This window comes from Pteropus vampyrus, unplaced genomic scaffold (genome assembly GCF_000151845.1).
Source record: "Pteropus vampyrus isolate Shadow unplaced genomic scaffold, Pvam_2.0 Scaffold143, whole genome shotgun sequence".
NCBI classification, from domain to species: Eukaryota; Metazoa; Chordata; class Mammalia; order Chiroptera; family Pteropodidae; genus Pteropus; species Pteropus vampyrus.
Genome location: NW_011888924.1, coordinates 2,434,131 through 2,454,830, shown reverse-complemented (window position 1 = coordinate 2,454,830; position 20,700 = coordinate 2,434,131). Strand labels below are relative to the sequence as shown.

General features: G+C 36.1%; 1 protein-coding gene and 1 pseudogene across 1 annotated transcript in view; one reads left to right on the top strand and one right to left on the bottom strand.

Annotated features, from left to right (window-relative positions):
- BPTF (bromodomain PHD finger transcription factor) overlaps positions 1-20,700 on the bottom strand; it is a 130,017-nt gene that overhangs the window by 6,934 nt on the left and 102,383 nt on the right. The window contains 8 exon segments of the mRNA XM_011368578.2: positions 265-451; positions 5,355-5,439; positions 6,389-6,581; positions 10,350-10,678; positions 14,716-14,941; positions 15,205-15,287; positions 16,840-17,747; positions 18,439-18,664. Of these exon segments, the coding sequence (XP_011366880.1) occupies positions 265-451; positions 5,355-5,439; positions 6,389-6,581; positions 10,350-10,678; positions 14,716-14,941; positions 15,205-15,287; positions 16,840-17,747; positions 18,439-18,664 (2,237 nt within the window).
- Positions 11,998-12,104, top strand: LOC111744934 (annotated as a pseudogene).

Sequence of the window (20,700 nt, the reverse complement as noted above, 5' to 3'; positions counted from 1 at the left end):
GCATTTGATAAATGCTTTTTGAATTTTAAAACATGACTTTAATTTGAAGCAGGTCACAAACTTGGCAATTTCTCATTATTGAGTCTGTCCTCTTGTCCTTGACATTATAACATAGTGCTAGAGTCTTGAAATTTTATTTTATTTTTTTTAGATTCTTGATTTTAAGACTCAAATGCACCATAAACTGCACTGGCTGGTTCCTTAGAACAGTGTAAAGAGCTTGAGGAGCTGAATTCATTCAGAACACTGAACACGCCCACTCACCTGCTAGCCTTGAATCCTTTCAATTTCTGTACAAAGAATGATTCAAGAACTTCTGCACACTGGTAAAAAGGGGAGTCACTTGGATTGTAGTAACGACAGTTATCAAAAATTTTGGTCATATCTGCCACAAATTCCGTCAGCTTTTCATAATATCGTCTTTGTATTCTTTCTTCCATGGTGGCGAGGTCTTAAAAACACAAAATGTAAAACATTTTCAAAACTTTAAGGCTGCTCCAATGTGACTATTGCCCACAGTCCTGAATAATAAGAATATGTACTTCCTATATGAGCAATCCTGGAACGAAGCTGGTTAACCACTGAGGACTATTTAGCAATTCATGAAGAAAACAGGAGCACTTTTCCAATTTTGTTTTTGATTGGGGATCTAATATGTAAGGCTACTGTTAAAGAAGGTATTTATTTTTTAACTATCAGTTAACTACAGAGAACAGCTCTTTATTTAATTGGTTTGAAATAAAGGCAGCCACACCGACGTGATCAATACATACTCAAGTATAACACATTTTCACATGCAAACTATTAAGTATATGATGTGCACAAAGTGAAGGGGGATAACTGGAATTAAGAACAAAATCTATGGGTCTGTAATCCTTGTATTAGACTTGATAACATTTTGTTTTCTTTATTCATTTTTATTGTTATTTTGTATTACAAGTAATAGTGACTCACCGCTTATGGTGGTGGTAATATGAAATGTATACTTGAATTAACTTAAAGGAAAATATTAGCTGATATAAATAAAAATATTAGTATGTAATAGTACAGGTAGTGTGCAGAAATGACAAAAATCATTAGGTTATTGCTTTGGCATATACTAATGAGCTAAAAGCTACATGAAATAACATTAGGTCCCAGGAGAAAGTCGTATTTGAAGGAAAATTCCACATAGTTTTACCTAAAATTTTGGGAGAGTAAAAGGCCAGTGATCTCAAATCAATCTAGGATTCACGGGTAGATAACACAATTCTAAACTAATTTCAATGATCATTTTAGAATTTGAGAAAAGTCAAAAAATAAAAGTCTAAGAATATCTTAGAAACATCTGAAAAATAAAAGGAGAGAAAACTTAGATATTAAAAAATATAAAGTTGTGATAATGAAAAATGCGGCACTATGCAGGATGACACAAACATTAATGGAACCAAATTCAAAGTAGGAATAGACCTAACTTTATTAAGTATAAGAATTTCATAATGTTGAGCATGTCAATTCATATAAGCAGAAGAAGGAGGAATTCATTAAAAAATTGAGCTGGGGCAACTGACTACATATCTGGAGAAAAAAAATTCTGCCTCACATTTTAAGCCCAAATAATTCTAGGTGGATTAAAAGTTTAGGTCAGAAATTAAAACCATAAAAGGTACAAAAAGATACAACACTGTGAATATAATTAATCACTAAATTGTGCAAATAGTTAAAATGGCAAATTTTATGTTACATATGTTTTAACGCATACACGCACATCTTTGATAGGTTCAGTCTCTATAGGTAGAGAGAAAACTGTGTAAACAAGAACAACTGCAAAAATGTACCTACAGCCTGGTGATTAAGTTCTAAGCACGATCTGGACACATCTATTATTCTGTGTAGGTTATTTAAGTTGTACAGAAAAGAGTGAAAGCTTAATATAACACATCATATCAGAATATTATCATTTTCATACTTAAGTTCCAGGTACTTAAAGCCTGACTAGTTTTAATAAAGTATATAAGTAGTGCTTGGACATTTTACGGTTCCAACTTAATTAGTTATCTCTTAAAAGAAAGTATTAGGAGAATGAACATACAGGTGATTTACAAACTTGGGTAGGGAAAAGGGCTAAAAGTATGACTCCAAAGGCAGAATTTATGATGATTAATAGATGTGAATCCAAAATGTTAAAAACTATCATATGCCATTAAAAAAATGAAATCCTACCATCTGCAATGACATGGATGGACCTAGAGATTATGCTGAGTGAAATAAATCAGCCAGAGAAAGATAGATACCATATGATTTCACTTATATGCACTGTCTAAGGAACAAAAAGAACCAACTAATCAAAAACAGACTCAGAAATATAGTGTACAATTTGGTGACAGGCAGAGGGGAGGAGGGTTGGGAGGCTGGGAGAATGGGTTGAAGGGTTAAAGAAGTACAAATTAGTAGTTGATAGCTGAGCACAGGGAGCATGGCAGAGGGAATGCAGTTAGCATTAATATGATGGCTAAGTGGAGGGCCAGGGGAGGGAGGGAGCAATAGGGATTCGTTTTATGAACATTATAGATGTCTAACCAATGTACTACATACTTGAAACTAATTTAAACAAATAAATTTATTTTTTAAAAAATCATATGTGCCCTCAAAAAATCACTATAAAACTTGTGTCTTTACTATTTAAATAGTCCTTAAATAACAGTAACAACATCATGAATCTCTCAAGAGATAAATGGGCAAAATATACAGATAGGAGACTCACACAGAAAATGTTCAAACAGTAAGTAATCATTCGTTACTGAAATCATGCGACGCCAAAGAACTACTTTCTTTGTCTAAATTAGCAGTAATTAAAAATTATAATATCAATCTATTAACAGTATCGTTAAGGGAGAGTAAAAGAGTGGCAGTAAATTTTATATTTTACTCTCTATACTCTAAAAAACTTTTTTTTATTAAGTTTAGAAGGGTGACATTGATTAATAAAATTATAGAGGTTTCAAGTGTACAATTCTATATCATTTGTATATTGCATTGTGTTCACCACCCGAAGTCAAATTTCCTTTCCTCACCAAGTATTTGACACCTTTTACCCTTTTTTTCTCTTCTTCCACTTCTTTAACATCTGCATTTGTATATCAAACATATTATTTCAAAATAAATATTTTCATTGAAAAAAATTTCCCTTCAAAACAGCAATAATATTCAGCGGTTTCAAGTGTTCAGAGAGAAGTGTACAGATAAACACTATTACTGGAAACTGGTTCGATTTGCTGAAATGCAATTTAAAAATATTTATCAAAAGCCTAAAAGGTATGTATATCCTTTGGCATAGAAATTCTAATTCCAGGAATTTTTTCTAAGGAAACAAACAAGTGCAGGCAAATGAAGGATCAACGATGTTTACCCAAGTGCTGTTTATAGCAGCAAAAACTGCATACAATGAAAAACCCATCAATGGATGGTGATTAAATAAATTATCTTAATTTCATATACTTAAAAAATGATATAGGTCTATACCGCAGCTGATGTAAGAAAGGTACTGAAAAGTTTACGAAGTACACTATAAAACATGATAATTCATATAACCTATTTCTGTTTAATAAAAGTTGCTGATCTTGTTGGTTCCCTCGTACTCCTAAAAGAAACTACTATTTTCAATTTAGTCTATATCCTGACATTTTCCATGTAATTCCAAAGACATTTGTGTACTCTTAGAAAATATATAATTGTTTACTGCTTAAAACCTAAGTATTGTTCTGTAACTTTGATTTTTCTTTCAACAATATGTCTTGGAGATCTATATTATCTTTATGTACATACCTAAGATGATGTTTATCTGGGTGGTATGAAAAAATAAAAAAGATATGAAAAAAAGTCTAGTTCTTCAAGAAAAGAATTCTGGTTAAATAACTTAAGGTATATTCAATTACAAAGTATATAAAGCCGTTAAAATCAAGTTATTGAAGACTGATGTTACAGGAAGATGTTTGCCAGACAGATCATTATATAATTTCAATTCAAACAGGCCAAAATGTAATGAGATTCATTGAAGAAAAGATGAAAGGGAATTATAGAGTTTTATAGTGATTTTTTGAGGAGCACATATAATATTTTGAAGGGAAATTTTTTTCAATGAAAATATTTATTTTGAAATATGTTTGATGTACATATTATTTTTTATTTCCTAAATTTTCTATAATTAACTTGTGTTATTTTAGAAGGAAAATCTATCTATCTAGCCATCCATCCATCCATCCACCCCCCCACCGCCAACTCCCCTTCCACCCCCAGGTACTTTCTCAAATCAGAATATACAAATTTGAAGCGAATATAAGGATTAACTTCTATATTCAACATCTAGAGAATAGAGAAATGACTACTTATTAATATATTTTTCCCTCAAAGACACTTTTTTCCCTCATTTATCCCTTCTTTGTTTCCCTCCCTTTGAAAAGTTGTACTCAAAAACACAAATTCTTCCCATTAAGACTTTTTTTTTTTCAATTGACATATAGTTGATATGTAACATTGTATTAGGTTTAGGTGCATGAAAGAATTTTATATATGTATATATTGCAAAATGATTACCACAATAAGTTAACACCCATCATTACATATACTTAAAATTTTTTTTCTTGTGATGAGCACTTTTAAGATCTACTCTCTTAGTAACTATCAAATATACAATAAAACCCTTCCCATTTATAAAATGGTTAGCTGGCTTTTGGAATACTTCTTTCATCAGATAGAGCTAATAAACCTTTGGCAGTTTGGAAGCTTTTATCTATGTTTTAATTTCTATAATTTTTTTTGCAGATAAACTATTTTTAATGAAATCATCATTGCTTTCCATCTTAATACAATTACTTGTAGCTATAACTTATTACTCTTTTGTTTTCCAGGAAATGAGGCTATATTTTGTTGGATCTCTACTGTGGGCCATCAAATTTGATCTCCTTCAGGAAAAGATGAGGAAGATGTGACAGGGAAGGATGAGAGGCTCAGACAGAACTGACCCATTTATTGATTGGATTCATTCATTTATACAGCTGCATATTATGTCGCTTATACATCATTTGATTTAGCTACTCTACTGATGGCTATTTATTTCATTTCCAGTATTTTTGCAATTATAAACACTGCTGTGATGAACAACGTACTTGTGCCCACGTAAATAAATCCTAAGAAATGAAATTGCTGGGTCTGATGGTATACACATTTACATATTAATACATCATCTTAATTTATCCTACAAGTTACCACACCCACCAAATCTGCTCAACATATCCTAATATATTAATTTTATGGATGATAAATGAAATATCTGCTGAGACTTCTGAAAGAACTCCATATTCCACCCAGGTACTTACCCATAGGTTCCTTAATGACGCCGTAATAATCTGGTGCATCATTAGGATCCACTGGTTCAAGGAAAGGCCAGGCCATCTTATGGGCCTAAAATAAAAAATTTAAAAAAGGTGTCACTATTGTCAGATGAAATACTAATTCCATTTAGATTTCCCATTTGAGTTACGGCACCAATCAACTCTTAAACTCCAAAATCAGTTTTAAACTGGATAGATAAAATTATTTATGCTGAGATGCTTTTTGCTCTAGTCACAAATTATCTCAGATGAGCATATGGTATAATAACGGTTCTCAAAGGGTTGTCTGAGGACCTTAGCATGGTGGGTGGGAGGGTGGAGCACCAGCTTAGGAGTCGAGAAAGTTGTACTCTTGTCCCTTACGTGACGACCTGCCAACTGAGTGATGATGGCTTTGCAGTCACACCTATAAAACTGGGTGGGATGGGTTCAGACTGTGCAATGGTTACTACTGCTGGCTTCTGAGGGGGCAGAGATGTGATGTTAAGAAACATTCAACTGCATATTGAGACTGTGTTCTTCTGTCAGTTCCTCCAATTCTTTGCTTATGATTCCAACGAGAGAAAGTATCAATCCGGCACTCTCACGTCTGGAATACACCTCTTAATATAAGCTAATCTCGTAAGCCGTCCCATCTCCTTTTAATTTTTAATAAGGCGGGAAGGCTCTGGCTCAAAGCCTTAGATAAGCATTTGTATCTAACTAGAATTTAATCAAACTGTTTTTCAATTTATGGCGGCGAGATGAAGTTATCCCTTAAAATAAAACGTAGGTTAAAAAAGTGAATTACTTTAAACACAAGTGTTAGCTAAACAACAGCTGCGTCAGTGTGTGGATACGGTAAACCCCGTGACATTGGCACACGAAGGACTGAAGTCTGTGGAGCGCTTCGCTAGATCGCCTGGGCATCAGCAGGTGAGCAGGTACTCTAAGACCGGAAAGTTCGAGCCCTAGAAGAGTTCCCAAAGCCACGCTGGTTGATTTCATCCTCAAACACTGCACGCAGAGGCGTTTCTCACCTGTAAGGAACGCAGCACCCTCTTCAAACCCTCGTAGTCTTTCTCTGTTAGTGGCGTGAGCACTGTCATGGCATCCTCTGTCGACTGGCACTGTGGACAGACATACTCGTCAATGAGCTCTGCCTCACTCTGCAAGATGCCAACGCAGCGCCCATGGTACCAATTCTGACAGCGATCACAGCCAATATAGAATCTGCAAGGTCCGAAATGCGAATGTGAGTTCAAAACAGATGGGATCACATTACTTATAACTTACTTTAAAAAGTGATAAAACATGCACCCAAAAATATTCTAACCCTGGGATATAAAACATTTAGTATTATAATTGTTTTAATACTTTTGAAGACTGATGTTCCTATGTGTTAATTTAGTATTTCTGATGTTAAGAACAAGCATTACAAGTTTATTTTGAACACTGTAAAATATTAGAAAACCAATACAAAAAAATGTAAAACATTTTTATTGACTTTAAAGCTCAAAACAAAAAAAGCCAAAAATCTTTCAACAAGTACCATATCATATGGGAAGCTGATATTTGCCACCCAACTGGAAGTTCAAAATCCTATAAGCTAATGACAGTCTCAGAGCTTGTATCCAAATTAGTGTTTTTCTAACCTACAAGAAAGCGCCATTTCAAACACTAATGAAGTCCAAACAAGTCAAGCTATTTTAATCTCATTAATTCTATGTTACATATTGAAGAATCAAGTCTACCATTAAACCGTATTTTTTCCAATGAATCTCAAACATTCACTATGAAGCAACATAAATTTTGAAAGGGAGGTAGAGAGGGAAGAAGAGAAAAAAAAACACTGGAAAGGACTTTGTAATGTAGGTGTATAATTTATGCAGAAAAAATCTTGCTTTTTATTTTATAATAAATAACCAGTCAGAGCAATTTGTCTTCCTAAATTATTAAATATGATGCTCTTATCAGAACTCACTGTGACTCATCATAAGGTGTTCTGCAGATACAGTACAATTCCTCACTGCTGCCCTCTTGTGCCCGTTTACAATCATTACAGATGTACACATCCATTTTCTTAGCCTCCTTTTCTGTGATGCCAACACATTCTCCATGATACCAGTTAGTACAAAGATCACAGCCAATATAGAACCTAAAAGTATTCACAATGAAAATGACAATGTAATTGTCATTTTGAGCTGCATGGTACTTAATTCTGTCTTCACTGCCCTGATTCACTTTCTTACAGGATAACTTTCTGCAATGAGTCAGCTAAACATCCTGAATCCGACCATTCTACCCCTGGCAAACTACAGCATCAGACACTGTATCAAGTGTGGAAACATAAAGTCACTAACATCGATTTCAACAAATACACTGTTTAGTGAAATATGGGTCTTTAAAAACATACTGGAATTTGAAAAAAATAAAGAACACACTGATGGTAATGTTTGCTTCTTAATGAATGTGTGCAAAACTGTAACAGGCACAAAAACCAAAGCCAAAGAATCAAAGACTTACATCTGTCAAACCTATGCCACAGAAGCCATTTCAAAATCAGGGCTATTTCTTAGATAGGTTTGAAAATGTATCTCACAATTTAAATTTGAAAACAAAGCAAAGCGCAAACACCAAGTAGAAGTTACACTACAAGGAACATGCAGGTCAGCCAGGTGTAGAAGATAAATGGTCAAAATATGATATGAAGAAGAAAACTAAGAAAGGTACATGTAGTAATTCAATTCTATCAAGTTTTCTAAATAAACACTGAAATTTAACTGTAACCGAAGATGACATGGGCCAGTTTTTCTGTTAATATGACGTGTGTGACGGCATGGAGAGTGGCCACATTAATTAACTGGTAAGGAACTGCTTCAATTCAAAATTAGGACACACGGTGTGGAGAGTGATTTAAGGATAGTTATCCAAAACAGTGAGAGGCTCTACAGTATTTGGCGAGGTGGGGTTGTAAGAGTGTGTAACTGTGGGTTAAACAAATGCAGTTAAAACGTGAGGCTTCTGGAATATAATATCCCAAATGACAAAACGAATGTATCTCTATGACAAACACATAGTATACATTATATCTAAAAGTGCTGACAGGCACTGTGTAGTAACGCCATGTCAAAGTCATAGTAAGAGTTAGTATGAATCACCGGGAACCAAACTGCCCTTGCTGATACCATTGGTTCTAGCAGGGTGTTTCTTGGTTGATTCCTCTAGAGAAATGAAGTCGTTCTCAAGCTTTAAATGAACCTGCTTTATGAACGTTAAGGAATAACACACGGTTGTGTGGTTTATCTATTACCATTAACTTTTTTCTTTTGAATTATGATTCTCGCGTGATTTTCACTGCTACAGGTGGGGGCCCCCATGGTGTTCTTGTATGTTGCCTTCACCAGATGGTGGGCTGTATGTTCTGGAAGTAAGCTCAGCACTTGAATTTCAAGTTTTAGTCACTCTCATTAGATTCCCAAAACAGCCTGGTTTGGTATAAGAGATTACAAAATACTAAAAAAACACTAACTCATCCAAACTAGAACAAGGAGTGAATGAACCTGGTATACTGAAATGTTAATAATGACAAACTGAAAAATATGAAATATCCACAAACTAATGAGGCAATCTCAAGAGAATGAGCACATGTACATGTGTGTCTCATTTCATGCAACTTAGGTATCACATAAAATAAATTTCTGTAACCTGAATATTTTACATAGGCCAAAGAAGACTGTTATTTAAAGAAATTCCATAAGCAGATCTTTTTGTAAAGAAAGTAAATCATATTCTGTTTTGTTCTATAAATCATTTAGTATATTTTGCTTAAAGGGAGGCACACTTGTATTAGACTAAGGGAAAATAATCAGTTAAAAGGGCTCCACTTTTTACATTATGTTACATTTCCAATAAACTAAGACAATGACAGTAAAGATGCCTAAACTGATCTGTGTTTAATTCAACACACAGCAAAATCTACCAACAAAAGTTCTGATCTAGCATTGAAGACTGTAATTTAAATAGCACCACCAAAGCAGCTTCAAGGTTGCAGCTGTAACAACATTAAAGACATCATAATTTTACTTTAGAAACTGATTAGGCATCGACTTTAAACATTAAGCATTCCTAATTCTAAATAATATTTTTTTAGCACAATCAAAAAACTTCAGTATTATAAAAAATATCATGGTCAATTCTGGCTTTAAAAAAGCTGGCTCGCATCCAAATGTTCAAAATGGAAGCTAAATACTTAGTTGAATGATAGTAATAATAAGAAAAAATAAACTAACATTTATAGATTCGTAGCACTAAAATCTTCATATATCACCAAATACAAGCCATAACTGTCAAAAACAGCTTCTAGCTGCCTTATATATATCAAATTTTGAGTGTCTTACTTGAAGAATGGGTGAAAGAAACATTTTTTATATTTTTCTGACTTTTGTCCCAATAAAAAAGTGGGAACTTTGACAAAAATAATATTGTTATAGTATTCTAATACAGGGAGAAAAAAAAGAATTGCTTAAAATTAAACAATTAAAACGCCGAAGCCACTCAGACTCGAAAGCTCCTGCACCATTCGTGTGCGGTCTCTAGAGTCTGATGTAACCAGAGTTGCGAACAGATCCCAGAGAGGATGCTCTCAACTCTGGGCAGCGGTAACGATAGACCTCCTTCTCCAGACAGCATTACTGACTGACCTGGAGTTAATTCACAGAGAAGAGGAGAAAGCAAAGGAGCAACAGGAAGCTTGTTTTTGACAGGAAAGAACATGATGAGGGACAAACATGAATTATGAACATGTGAAATAACATTTTTACTTTCTAGCATCAAGGTTAAGAATATCAGATGCAAGATCATAGGTGAAGCACTATCACCCTTACTTTAAACTATTTTAACTATTTTACATTGCTACCAATATACTCATTTTCTTCAAAACTGGAAATTTAACAGCTAAACTTTAAGAAAATAAACTAGAGCTCAAAAGGATCTACTCACTTAGATTCATCGTAAGGCGTTTTACAGATACAGTAAAGCTTTGTGTCCTTCTTAGTTTCCTTTGAGGTAGTAGAGATCATTTTCTTCTTCTTGGACTTGGAGCTTGAGTCTCTTTCCTCTTCCCGCTTCCTCTTCTGGGAAGCCACAGGCAGCGCGGCCGTGGCCGTGGCCGTGGACAGGGGGCCCGAGTGCTGCGGGGGAGGCGGAGGCGGAGGCGAAGGTGGAGGGGCTGGAGGCGCAGGCGGCGCTGCAGGGGAAGTGACAGCTACTGCTGTGGCCTGCACCATTTCTTTTTCTTTCTTAATTTTCAGGTCTCTCTTGAGCTCTTCCTATTGCCAATTAAAGACAATACAAGACTATCACTTGACTTATGTAAACGCATGATCTGGCCAGAGGATGTTACATCACCTCCCTTTGTCCAAGTAGCTCCACAGTCCAGCCTAATGTGCGGGAGTTTTAGTAATTCCAAACGAGAGTGTTTTATATACCTTAAACCCAATTCCAACAACCAGAAATAGAAAAGGAAGAAAGCTGCTAGTTATCTTCAAAGGAGATATGACTTGTGAGCTTATCTTCTAGTCAACAGCCTATTCAACTGCCCTTCTCTATTTAAAAGAAAGTCAGAACTTTTCCCCAGGGAATAGAGTAAATCTTGAGTTTCATTTTGTAATTAACATGGATTTATAGCATATTTAAATACACTAGGAAAATCAAGATCATCAAGACAATATAGTGGGTACACACTTGATCCTCCCCCTTTAAGAACATACCAATGAATAGTAAAACATAAAAGAGAAAACTGAAAAGACACAGCCATGCTTGAATACAATATAAATGTCTCTATGGACTGGAGATACAAAATTGTGAACAGGGCTAAAACTGCGGGCCTGCTGGGCTCCGGATCAGAAGTAGGAAGTGACAGCCCAACAACGGTAATGGTTTCTGCAGGAAGAAAGGGGACTCCAGGTGCTTCGTGTGAAATGGGCAGCAAAAGCTGGCTCCCTGCTCACTGTTAAGGGTTGGCTGCGCTGCGATGGCTTCGAGAGGAAACAAAGCAAAGCCCCTCTCACATCAAATGCCAAATGCAAAACCAAATGACAACATGTAATGTGAAAAAAGACTACCAACAAAATCAATAACCAAATCTGAATTCACTCCCTATGAAATTAACTTTAAAGAACAATTTGATGAAAACTTTATAATAAGTATGTTTGAGATATTCAAAGAGCTAAATAAAGACGTTACGAGTCCTATTAAAAAAATGAATAAAAAATTATCAAAAAGACAAGTAGAGGGGGATGGAGGTGGTATGAAAAGGTGCAACACAGGACATTTTTAGGGCAGTGAAACTATTCTGTATGCTACTCTAATGGCATGATCCTGAATTCTGTATGTAACATGGACATATGACATAATTTGTCAAAGGTGTAAAACTGTATAACAAGCAGTGAAACAATGTGAATTTAATATAAAGTCCCTTAATGCTACTTTAGTTAGTAATAATGTATCAATACTGGGTCACCAATTATAACAAGTGTGCCACATTATTAACATGCAAGATGTTAACAATGGGGAAACTTTCAGAGTGGGAGAGAGTGTATGAGAACTCTCTAACTTCTGCATAATTTTTCCATAAATTTAAAATTACGTGTACAGCCATGCTACCCCGACTGTGCCTGATCTCATCTGATCTCAAAAGCTAAGCAGGGTTGGGCCTGGTTAGTACTTGGATGGGAAGACCAGGTGCTGTAGGCATTAAAAAAATAAAATAAAATAAAATAATTTAAAAAATAAAATTGCCCCCAAAATAAAGTTAGTTTAAAAAATGATAAGCAGAAATTATATAAGAAAAGGTAGATATAAAGGACAAATCACACATCTTGAAAATAAAAAACAAATAACTAAAAAATTTTTAAATGTTAGTATATACACATTTGAATATTGTCCTTTAAAGCAAAATGCATTATGTTAGCAATTCTACTAGTTAAAATAATGCTGAATATATTCGACACTCAAGAGATAACACTTATCAAAAAGAAAACTGTAACTACAAGAGAATATTTACGGTAGTAATAACATTTTTTAAATGGCTGCATAGTATACTGAATGTTGAAAAATGTTCAGTATATGTTGTCTCCAGTGTAACATACAAGATATATTCTAAAATTATTTTAAAATGGCAATCTTTGGGCGGTATGGACTTACAGATTATTTTTATTTGTTGGCTAAAGATAACTGCCTTGAAAGACATTTGAATGTATGTGTCCAATTTATTTATTTATAAAGGATATGCACTACAAATATTTTGCCACTTTGTGCAGAATATGGAGTGGGAATAATATGTGAAACATCTCAAATGTTACATAAATATCTGTTGAGTGAAGTGAATGGATACATCACATTATAAATACTATTCTGCGACATGCGTTTTTCATTCAAATATTGATCATGAGCATTTCCCCCAATGAATTAAAAACAAAAAAAGCATCAACCCTACATTCACCATTTTGTTAAAGTGGCCACTCCAAAATGTATTTGTATTTAACCTGGTGGTTCTCAACTGAGGAGGGTAATGGTAGCTCTGGAGAGTAGGCATGAATGTATGTGGCGGGGACAAAGTTATTCTTTTAGCTATTACAAGGAAGGGGATGCTATTAGCATTTGGAACCTAATATTAAATTTCCTACAGTGGGTAAAAAAGTAGCCTGTCAAAAGGGCCCAAAGCTCTACTGGTGAGAAACACCGATTACCAACACCCACTTCTTTGTGGACTTTGGGCTGATTCCAAATTTGTTGTTATTAACATTATGTCCTTGTTCATGTATCTTGCCTACTTGTTTCTTAGATGATTCCAGAGGTGCAATTACAGATCATAGTATCCACATTTCACAATCTTCATATATAATTATGAAATGTTCTCTAGAAAAATGTTCTCTAGGATTTTCATTTCTTTCATTTGTACATTGACTATCTTTATATGTTAATTGGTATTTGACATCTTTAGATTTGAAAACTGCTTGTTTATGTGTCCTACACAATCTTCTACTAGAGTTTTGTAAATTTCAGTTTTTTATTGAGGTATAACTGACAAATAAAATTGTAAGATATTTAAAATGTACATTGCAGTGATTTGATTTATGTGTATATTGTGAAAGAATTCCCCTCATCTAGTTAATTTGTTATCTTTTTCTGACTACAGAGCTCTTTAAATTTTAAGAATAAGAATTCTGCCATAAATGTTACAAATTTCTTTCCTGTTGTTACCTGTTTTTCAATGTTGTTTTGGTATTTTTTTCCTATATAATTGTTTTTCTTATGTCATCAAAGCTTTTTCCTTTGTGGCACTGGAAATCTGTAATGCTTACTAGTGGTTTTCCCCACTCCAAGATTACAAAAATGACAATTGTGTTCTGTTATTTTTCTGGTTTCCTTTTTCATTAAAATTTTGATCTATAAAATATATCTTAATTTAAGGGAGGTAGTATATTATATATTGTTGCTTCTGTGAATTAGCTTGTTTATTATTTGACAGTGGTTATAGTCTCGATATTTATCTAGGGACTTATCTTACTGAATTCTCTCATAAATTTTAATCGCTTTTCTTTTGGGGTTTTGATATAATTATATCATACACAACAACGATTTTATCTTTTTTCTTTTCTTGGCTTAACACACTAGCTAGAATTTACAGAGATGCTAAATAACAATGCTGATTTTGACATTATCATCTGCTTTCTGACTTTAGTGGGAAGACCTCTAATGTCTCGGAGTTATGTGTAATGCTGATTTTGGGGCTGAGCAGTATTTTAGTATTTCTCACCTTAAAATATACCATGTACATTTATGGATGTTTTACATTGTCTATTTCTCTTTTTAAAAGCGATTTAAATATATATGAATGGATGTTTTCTTCCATTTTTCAATACTTTCTCCAAGTAAGCAAAGGATTAGCAATGCCTACAAATCAAGGAAGAAGTCTGGTTTTATTTAATGGACACACTTGATTTTTCATTCTTTCAACATTATTTCAGTTTCTCTACCTTTCTTATGAAATTTGGCTCCTAATAACTTTTGATGAAATTATGGTCATAGAGAATTAAAGCTATTCTCAAGAGACTTCTCAAATGTTTTAGTCAATAGACTAACCTCTTAAAGTGGCTACTTTAGAGATTACAACATACATTTAGATATAAAATCCATATTTTGTTTTAAAAGACATGTGTCCTATGGCTTTTTACTAAATGTGCAGAAGTATAAATTCTAGAAAACAAGCTGAAATTTTAAGCTTAACCAAAATTTCAAGGGGAAAAAAAATAAAATTAGATGCTACATCCTGGCCATAGGAGGACAGGCAGCCCCTTCTCACCTGCACTTCGATTTGTAGGTCTTTGTCCAGGAGCGCCCTCTTCTTCAGTATTTCTGCCTTGAGCTGCTCTTTGTGTTTGAAGAGCAGTGCAGACAGCTTGGTAGCATTCTGCTTGCTACGTTTCTGTTCCACACTCTCCTCGCGCTTCCGTTTTTTCGCTGCTTGTTTCTCTTCTTTATCGATCTTATCCAAAATATACTTCATCACCTGGTTACAGACAATCATTCTAGAGAGAAATACACAACCTATGTAATGCTGGGCATTTCATTCTGAAAGGCTTAAGACATGAGTTTTCGATGACTGGAAAGCTTCAAAGACCAATGTGAACCAGCTATGAGAACCTATTAGTGCCAGGGGTTCTCATTTAATGAACTTCAATTAGGATAAAAAAATATAAGTTCAGAACCTACACCTGAGCATGCTAAAAGAGAAGAGACTGATTTATACTGAGTTATACTGTGTTACTGAGTTATAAGCATTTCTCCCTACCTTTGATTCTCTTCTCTTTCAGCTGGAGTCATGGTCTTTTTCTGTTTTAAATGTTCTATTACAGCATTATGCTTCATCACCACCTTCAGGACAGAACAAAATCCAAAAGTGCGTATTTTATAATGACAAGTTGGTACACAGATAACAGTAGAAATCTGAGCACAAGAGTATGTTCCCCAAAGAAACCAAGAATTTTCTATCATTATACAAATAAAATGAGAGCTACTATATGGTCTGGGTGCTAACCACGTCCTGGGAGCTGTGCTAAGGTAAGCACCTGACATCATTTATTCCTCATAACAGCACTGAAAGGTAGGACTCAATAAGACACTGAGGCATGATAAGTAATAATCTAGCTGTAAGTTTAGCCCAGTTATCATACTCCAAAGGCCATGTTATTAATATTATACACTCTCTTCCCAGGCATTGATTTTAAAGATAACTCCACCCCCATCCCACAGATGGGATAAAGAGATTAGGGTAAGGTAACATATTGTAATATGTAATTCTCAATTTATAGACTATACAGTACTATGAGATGGGGAAAAAGCATTTAAACATATATATGATGTCAATATCATACGAACATAATCGCAGATCTTTAAAATCCTTTAGCTGTTTAAAAAGTGCTTCTAACAACAATAGTTTTATAATCACCAAACTTGCTGAGACTAGGTATTAATTACTGAAAAGACATGACAATTATGTGATATGTCAAAGATGCTAGCTAGCTGAGGTGCTAGTTATTGTTTCAACGGCAATCACATTACAATATATAAATGTATCAAATAGACATGCTGTACACCTTAAATTTACACAATGTTATATGTCAAATATGAAGTGCTTCTACACACATGGCCTCATTTAATCATTACAACAATCTTGGGTGGCTAGAAAGAGGGAGTTTTAGTGAGGATATAGTTTAGAGGAGATACGTGAGTTTGATGAACTGAATGGGAGACCCGGGAACTGAATGACACAGAACACTTGAAATTCACAATCAAACTCCTGATTAGTGCCGACGGGTGCATGCTATAGATGCAAATAAATTCTTCTCCAGTAATGCTATACAGTATGTCACACATGTGACTTCATTTTAAGTAGAATAAATCTCAGTCACCTAAACTGCCTTACTTCACTAAGAGTCCACTGCATGCCCCTTTTTATTTAAGGTAGGTACAGAATAACATTTAACACTTATTTACCAACGTAAAGCTAGAAATGCAAATAAGTTTAATCTGTCTATAATTTGCTTAGTCTACATGCAAACTAAGGGATGACAACTGTAAATAACTTCAAACAAATCGCTATGATGCCCAAAGTGGCTTTAAAACTTCGTTAAACCTTCCCGGTTTGTATTAATGATACTTAAACTCCTATCTCCTATCTCCCATTCTTCCCATCTTTGTTCTCCCAAAATACAGGTGTTTTTCTAATAAGCACTGACTATTTAAGCCAACAGAATCCCAAACCACAGTAGCCACTCAGTAGTTTTTGGTTAATCCAGCACTGCTTCTAAATCGCAACACAATGACTCGTCTCATTTAGGAAACCTAACACAACCAAACACTAAGTCTAATGCACAGCACAATCATTCAAGCTACTGAACATGCTGCTTTTACTTAATAACTTTACCTGTTTCTGAATGATTTCACTTTGATTAGAAGCTTGGAGGGTGTGTTCCCGCTTAATTTCTATCTGTTGCTGCTTCTTCTTTTGCTGCTGATCCCTGAGTTGCTGAACCCTTTGCAACTGCTCTTGTACACTGGCTGCCTGCACTGTAACCACATTCTGAATCTGGTGAGTCTGCACAGGACTGCTTTGCTGAATTTGAATAGGTAACTGGAGTTTGATTTGCTGGGGCACACCACCTTGCTGAGCCTGTATCTGAGCCACAACCTGTGACTGGATCTGAGAGAGAACCTGGACTTGTTGCAGCTGAGGCACAGCAATGACTTGGGGCTGTGGCTGCTGTATTTGTAGCTGTGGACAGGATGGGGATGAAACAGTAACTTGACTTAACGTTTGTCCTGATGAAAGAGTTTGAGGTGAAGACTGTACCTGGGGTTGTGATTGTGGCTGGCCCTGGGAAGGTATCTGAAGAGATGTATGTGGCTGAATTGGAATCGGTTGTGAGGTTGTAGTCTGAACCTGGGCTTGCTGTCCAGGAGACACCTGGGATGGAGTTGATGGCCGTATTCGAGTCTGTGGTGGACTCTGGACGCGAGCAGGAGACTGTCCTTGGACATTACTTTGAGGCTGACACTGCACTGCAACCTGGGGTTTGGATGACTGTGCTTGGGTGGGCTGTGCTTCAGGAGGGACATGGGATGCAACAGTTGTTTGGGGCTGAACTTCAGGCTGAGTCTGAACGTCAGGCTGAGCTGGGGACTGGGGCTGGGTTTGGGGCTGAGCCGAAGGCTGAGCAGTCTGTGGCTGGGCTTCTGGAGGACTCACACTTGGTGACTGAGCTGGTGGCAGGGTTTTGGCTTGTTGCACCTGTGCTGGGGGCGATGATTTACTCTGTTTTTGTTCACTTGTACCTGTGAAAAGGAAAGATCAAATATTTCTATTATGCTAGAACATAAGACTAAGGATAAAGAAGAATTTGAAAGAGATTATCTAAAGGTGAGAATTCTGTATCACAGTATAGAAGGCTGATGACTTAGAAATGCTCCATTCAGACACAGTTGGGTTAGGACTCTTAAACTGGGGAGCAGGGAACCCCGTTTCATGGCCACCCTCTGTACTTTGCTGACTCTCCAGAAATCTCTGGAAATCAGCCAGGTCTTCTGGTCCAGGCTATGTAACCTTCATTTTCTCTATGGCACGATGGCAAGTTAGTGACAGCAGCTTGCAGCAGAAGGCTAACGAAACAGTTCTGGACCTGCAGCTCTCACTTGTAGGTTACGAGCTGGATATATCTGCCTTCTTTGAGATTAACATCATGACTTAGTTAGGCAAGAACCAAGTGTAGGCATAAATTATTAATAGTAGCCACTATTTTTTTGCTGCTCCTACCCCCTTTTCCATATTTTTATGGGGGGATGGATGTGACAGGGAGTCTGCAAGAATAAGAAATCTTGTTGAGATCTTGGGAGGTTGACCCATCAGCTGTTAAGCTTACTGGCTTGAGGTATAGCCTCCCAAAGATAAGCACTGGGCCTCCTGACCCATCAGCCCCACAACTCGTGGTAATAACATGCAGCGTTTCTGAAAAGCCCCAAGTTCTACCTGCTGTGGTAGTGGAAACAGTGGTGGTGGTGGTGGTGCTGGCTGTGGTGGCTGTTGTTGCCAATGGGGTAAAGAGGAATCGCTGAACAGTACCATTTGGCATAGCAGCTTGCATCAGCTGCTGTCCTGGACCTGGAAGTATAGTCACCCCTTGAGGTATCAACTGCAATTGTCCAGTAGTTTGACCTTGTCCTTGAATTACTACTGTCAAACCTTGATTACCACCCTATGGAAAAAACACAACATGTAAAGTGTTCAGAGCATCCATCTGTAAGCACAGCATTTTAATGCTGAAAAATCCTATAATATAATCAAAATATGTGTTTGAATGCCTATGGAATGGCACCAGAAGGAATTCAAATGAATTGTAATATTTATTTAAAAAGACTGAAGCTGTTTTGTGGAAAAACCATGAATAATCCAGAGTTCCAGCCCAAGTTCTCCAAATGGACAGCCAGATATCTGTCTTTAAGCAACATCACTCCTCTGGATCTAAATTTCCCAAGTTATCAAGTACTGTAGCTGCCCCTATCCATGGTTTCGCTTCCCTCAGTTCAGTTACCCACGGTCGAATGCAAGATGAAAATATTAAATGGAGCATTCCAGAAATAAATGATTCATAAGTTTTAAGCTGGGCGCCATTCTGAGTAGCGTGATGAAATCTTGCACCTATTGCCTCAAGCTACCTTGGATGAGCGTCATCCCTGTCCAGCACATCTATGCTGCAGACGCTCCCTGCCTGTTATTCACTTAGTGACCCTCTTGATTGTCAGACTGTCATGCTATTGCAGTGCTTGTTGTAGTTAAGTGACTCTTATTTTACTTAATAATGGCCCCAAAGCACAAGAATAGTGATGCTGGTAATTCAAATATGCCAAAGATAAGCCATAACATGCTTCCTTTGAGTGAAAATATATGTGTGTAGGAAAAACACAGTACATATCGGAGTCAATACTCTCCAGGGTTTCAGGCATCCACTGAGGGTCTTTGGGTATAACCCCCAAATATAAGGGGGGACCACTGTCAGGGACCTGAAGTGAATGACTAATGTGAAAACAAAATTCTGAGTTTAAATCATCTTATATTCACATTATTTTACAATTTTCAAAGCATCTTCACACATACTGCCTCATTTGGTTTTCTCACAATGGCCTTGTGACTTTGTGGAGCTGGGAGAGAATGCTACTAAAATCTTGTTACCAATTAAGAAACTCAAGTGAGAAGTTCAGTCCCTTGCCCAAAGTTAGAGACCAAGTTAAGGTGAGATAAAATGAGGAGTCCAGGTCTCTTAATTTCGGTTTTTCGATATGTACCAAATTATCCATGGGGTGGCGGGTGTGTTTGCGCGCACGTGCATACACTAAAGTATAAAAAGCTTAGGCTTTCAGACATGGAATATAAATGCCTAGTGAGGATTTGATTACTAATGTCCAAGTAGTAATCAAAATGGGGAGGACCAGAACTAAAAACTCTGTATGTACTGCCTCTTCTGTCCAGGACTTATTAATCCAGTAACCTTACCTAGAAAGAACACAGCAGAGATAAAAGGCAAAAGAAAAATCAACCCACCCCAAATCCCCAGTAGCCAAAATTAATGCTACAAAGTTCATATACTAAATTTAAACAACATATACTTTACTCATGAGTCTCTTACTCTTGCTTTTCTAAAATGTATTTTCTATGTACATTCAAAAATAAATAAAACAACAAATATAGTTTTAAGAATAAAGTGAACATCTGTAAAACCAGCACTCAGATCATCATTGCCATTATCCAAGAAGCCCCCAAGTGACCTGCTCTGATCTTAATTTCCTTCCTTTCCCCTGGAGATAACCATTATTCTGTTATGATAATGCTGCATTTCTTCACAGCATTACTACCTAGGTATAGATCTTTATAGGGCCACAGGTTCACAACTTCTGAAGCACCACCCTCAAAGAATATGATGAAATGGTGCCCCCTCCAGACAGGCAATGCAGTGGCCCTGTAACCCTATACAATAGACCCAGTTTTGCCAGTTTCTGACATATGCAAATAAAATCACAATGTAAGTTTGTCTGTTACTTGCTTCTCTGGCTCAACACAGTAGTTCTGTGTGGCTGTAGTCTGTTCATTTTCATTGCTGTAGGAATGCACCAAAACTTATCTAATTGATTACAGACATTTAGGTTGTTTCCAGTTTTTGACTCGTGAACAATGCTGCTATGAATATTCATTATCCTGATGCTCACACAACTTCTTTAGTGAACATACTTAGAAAGA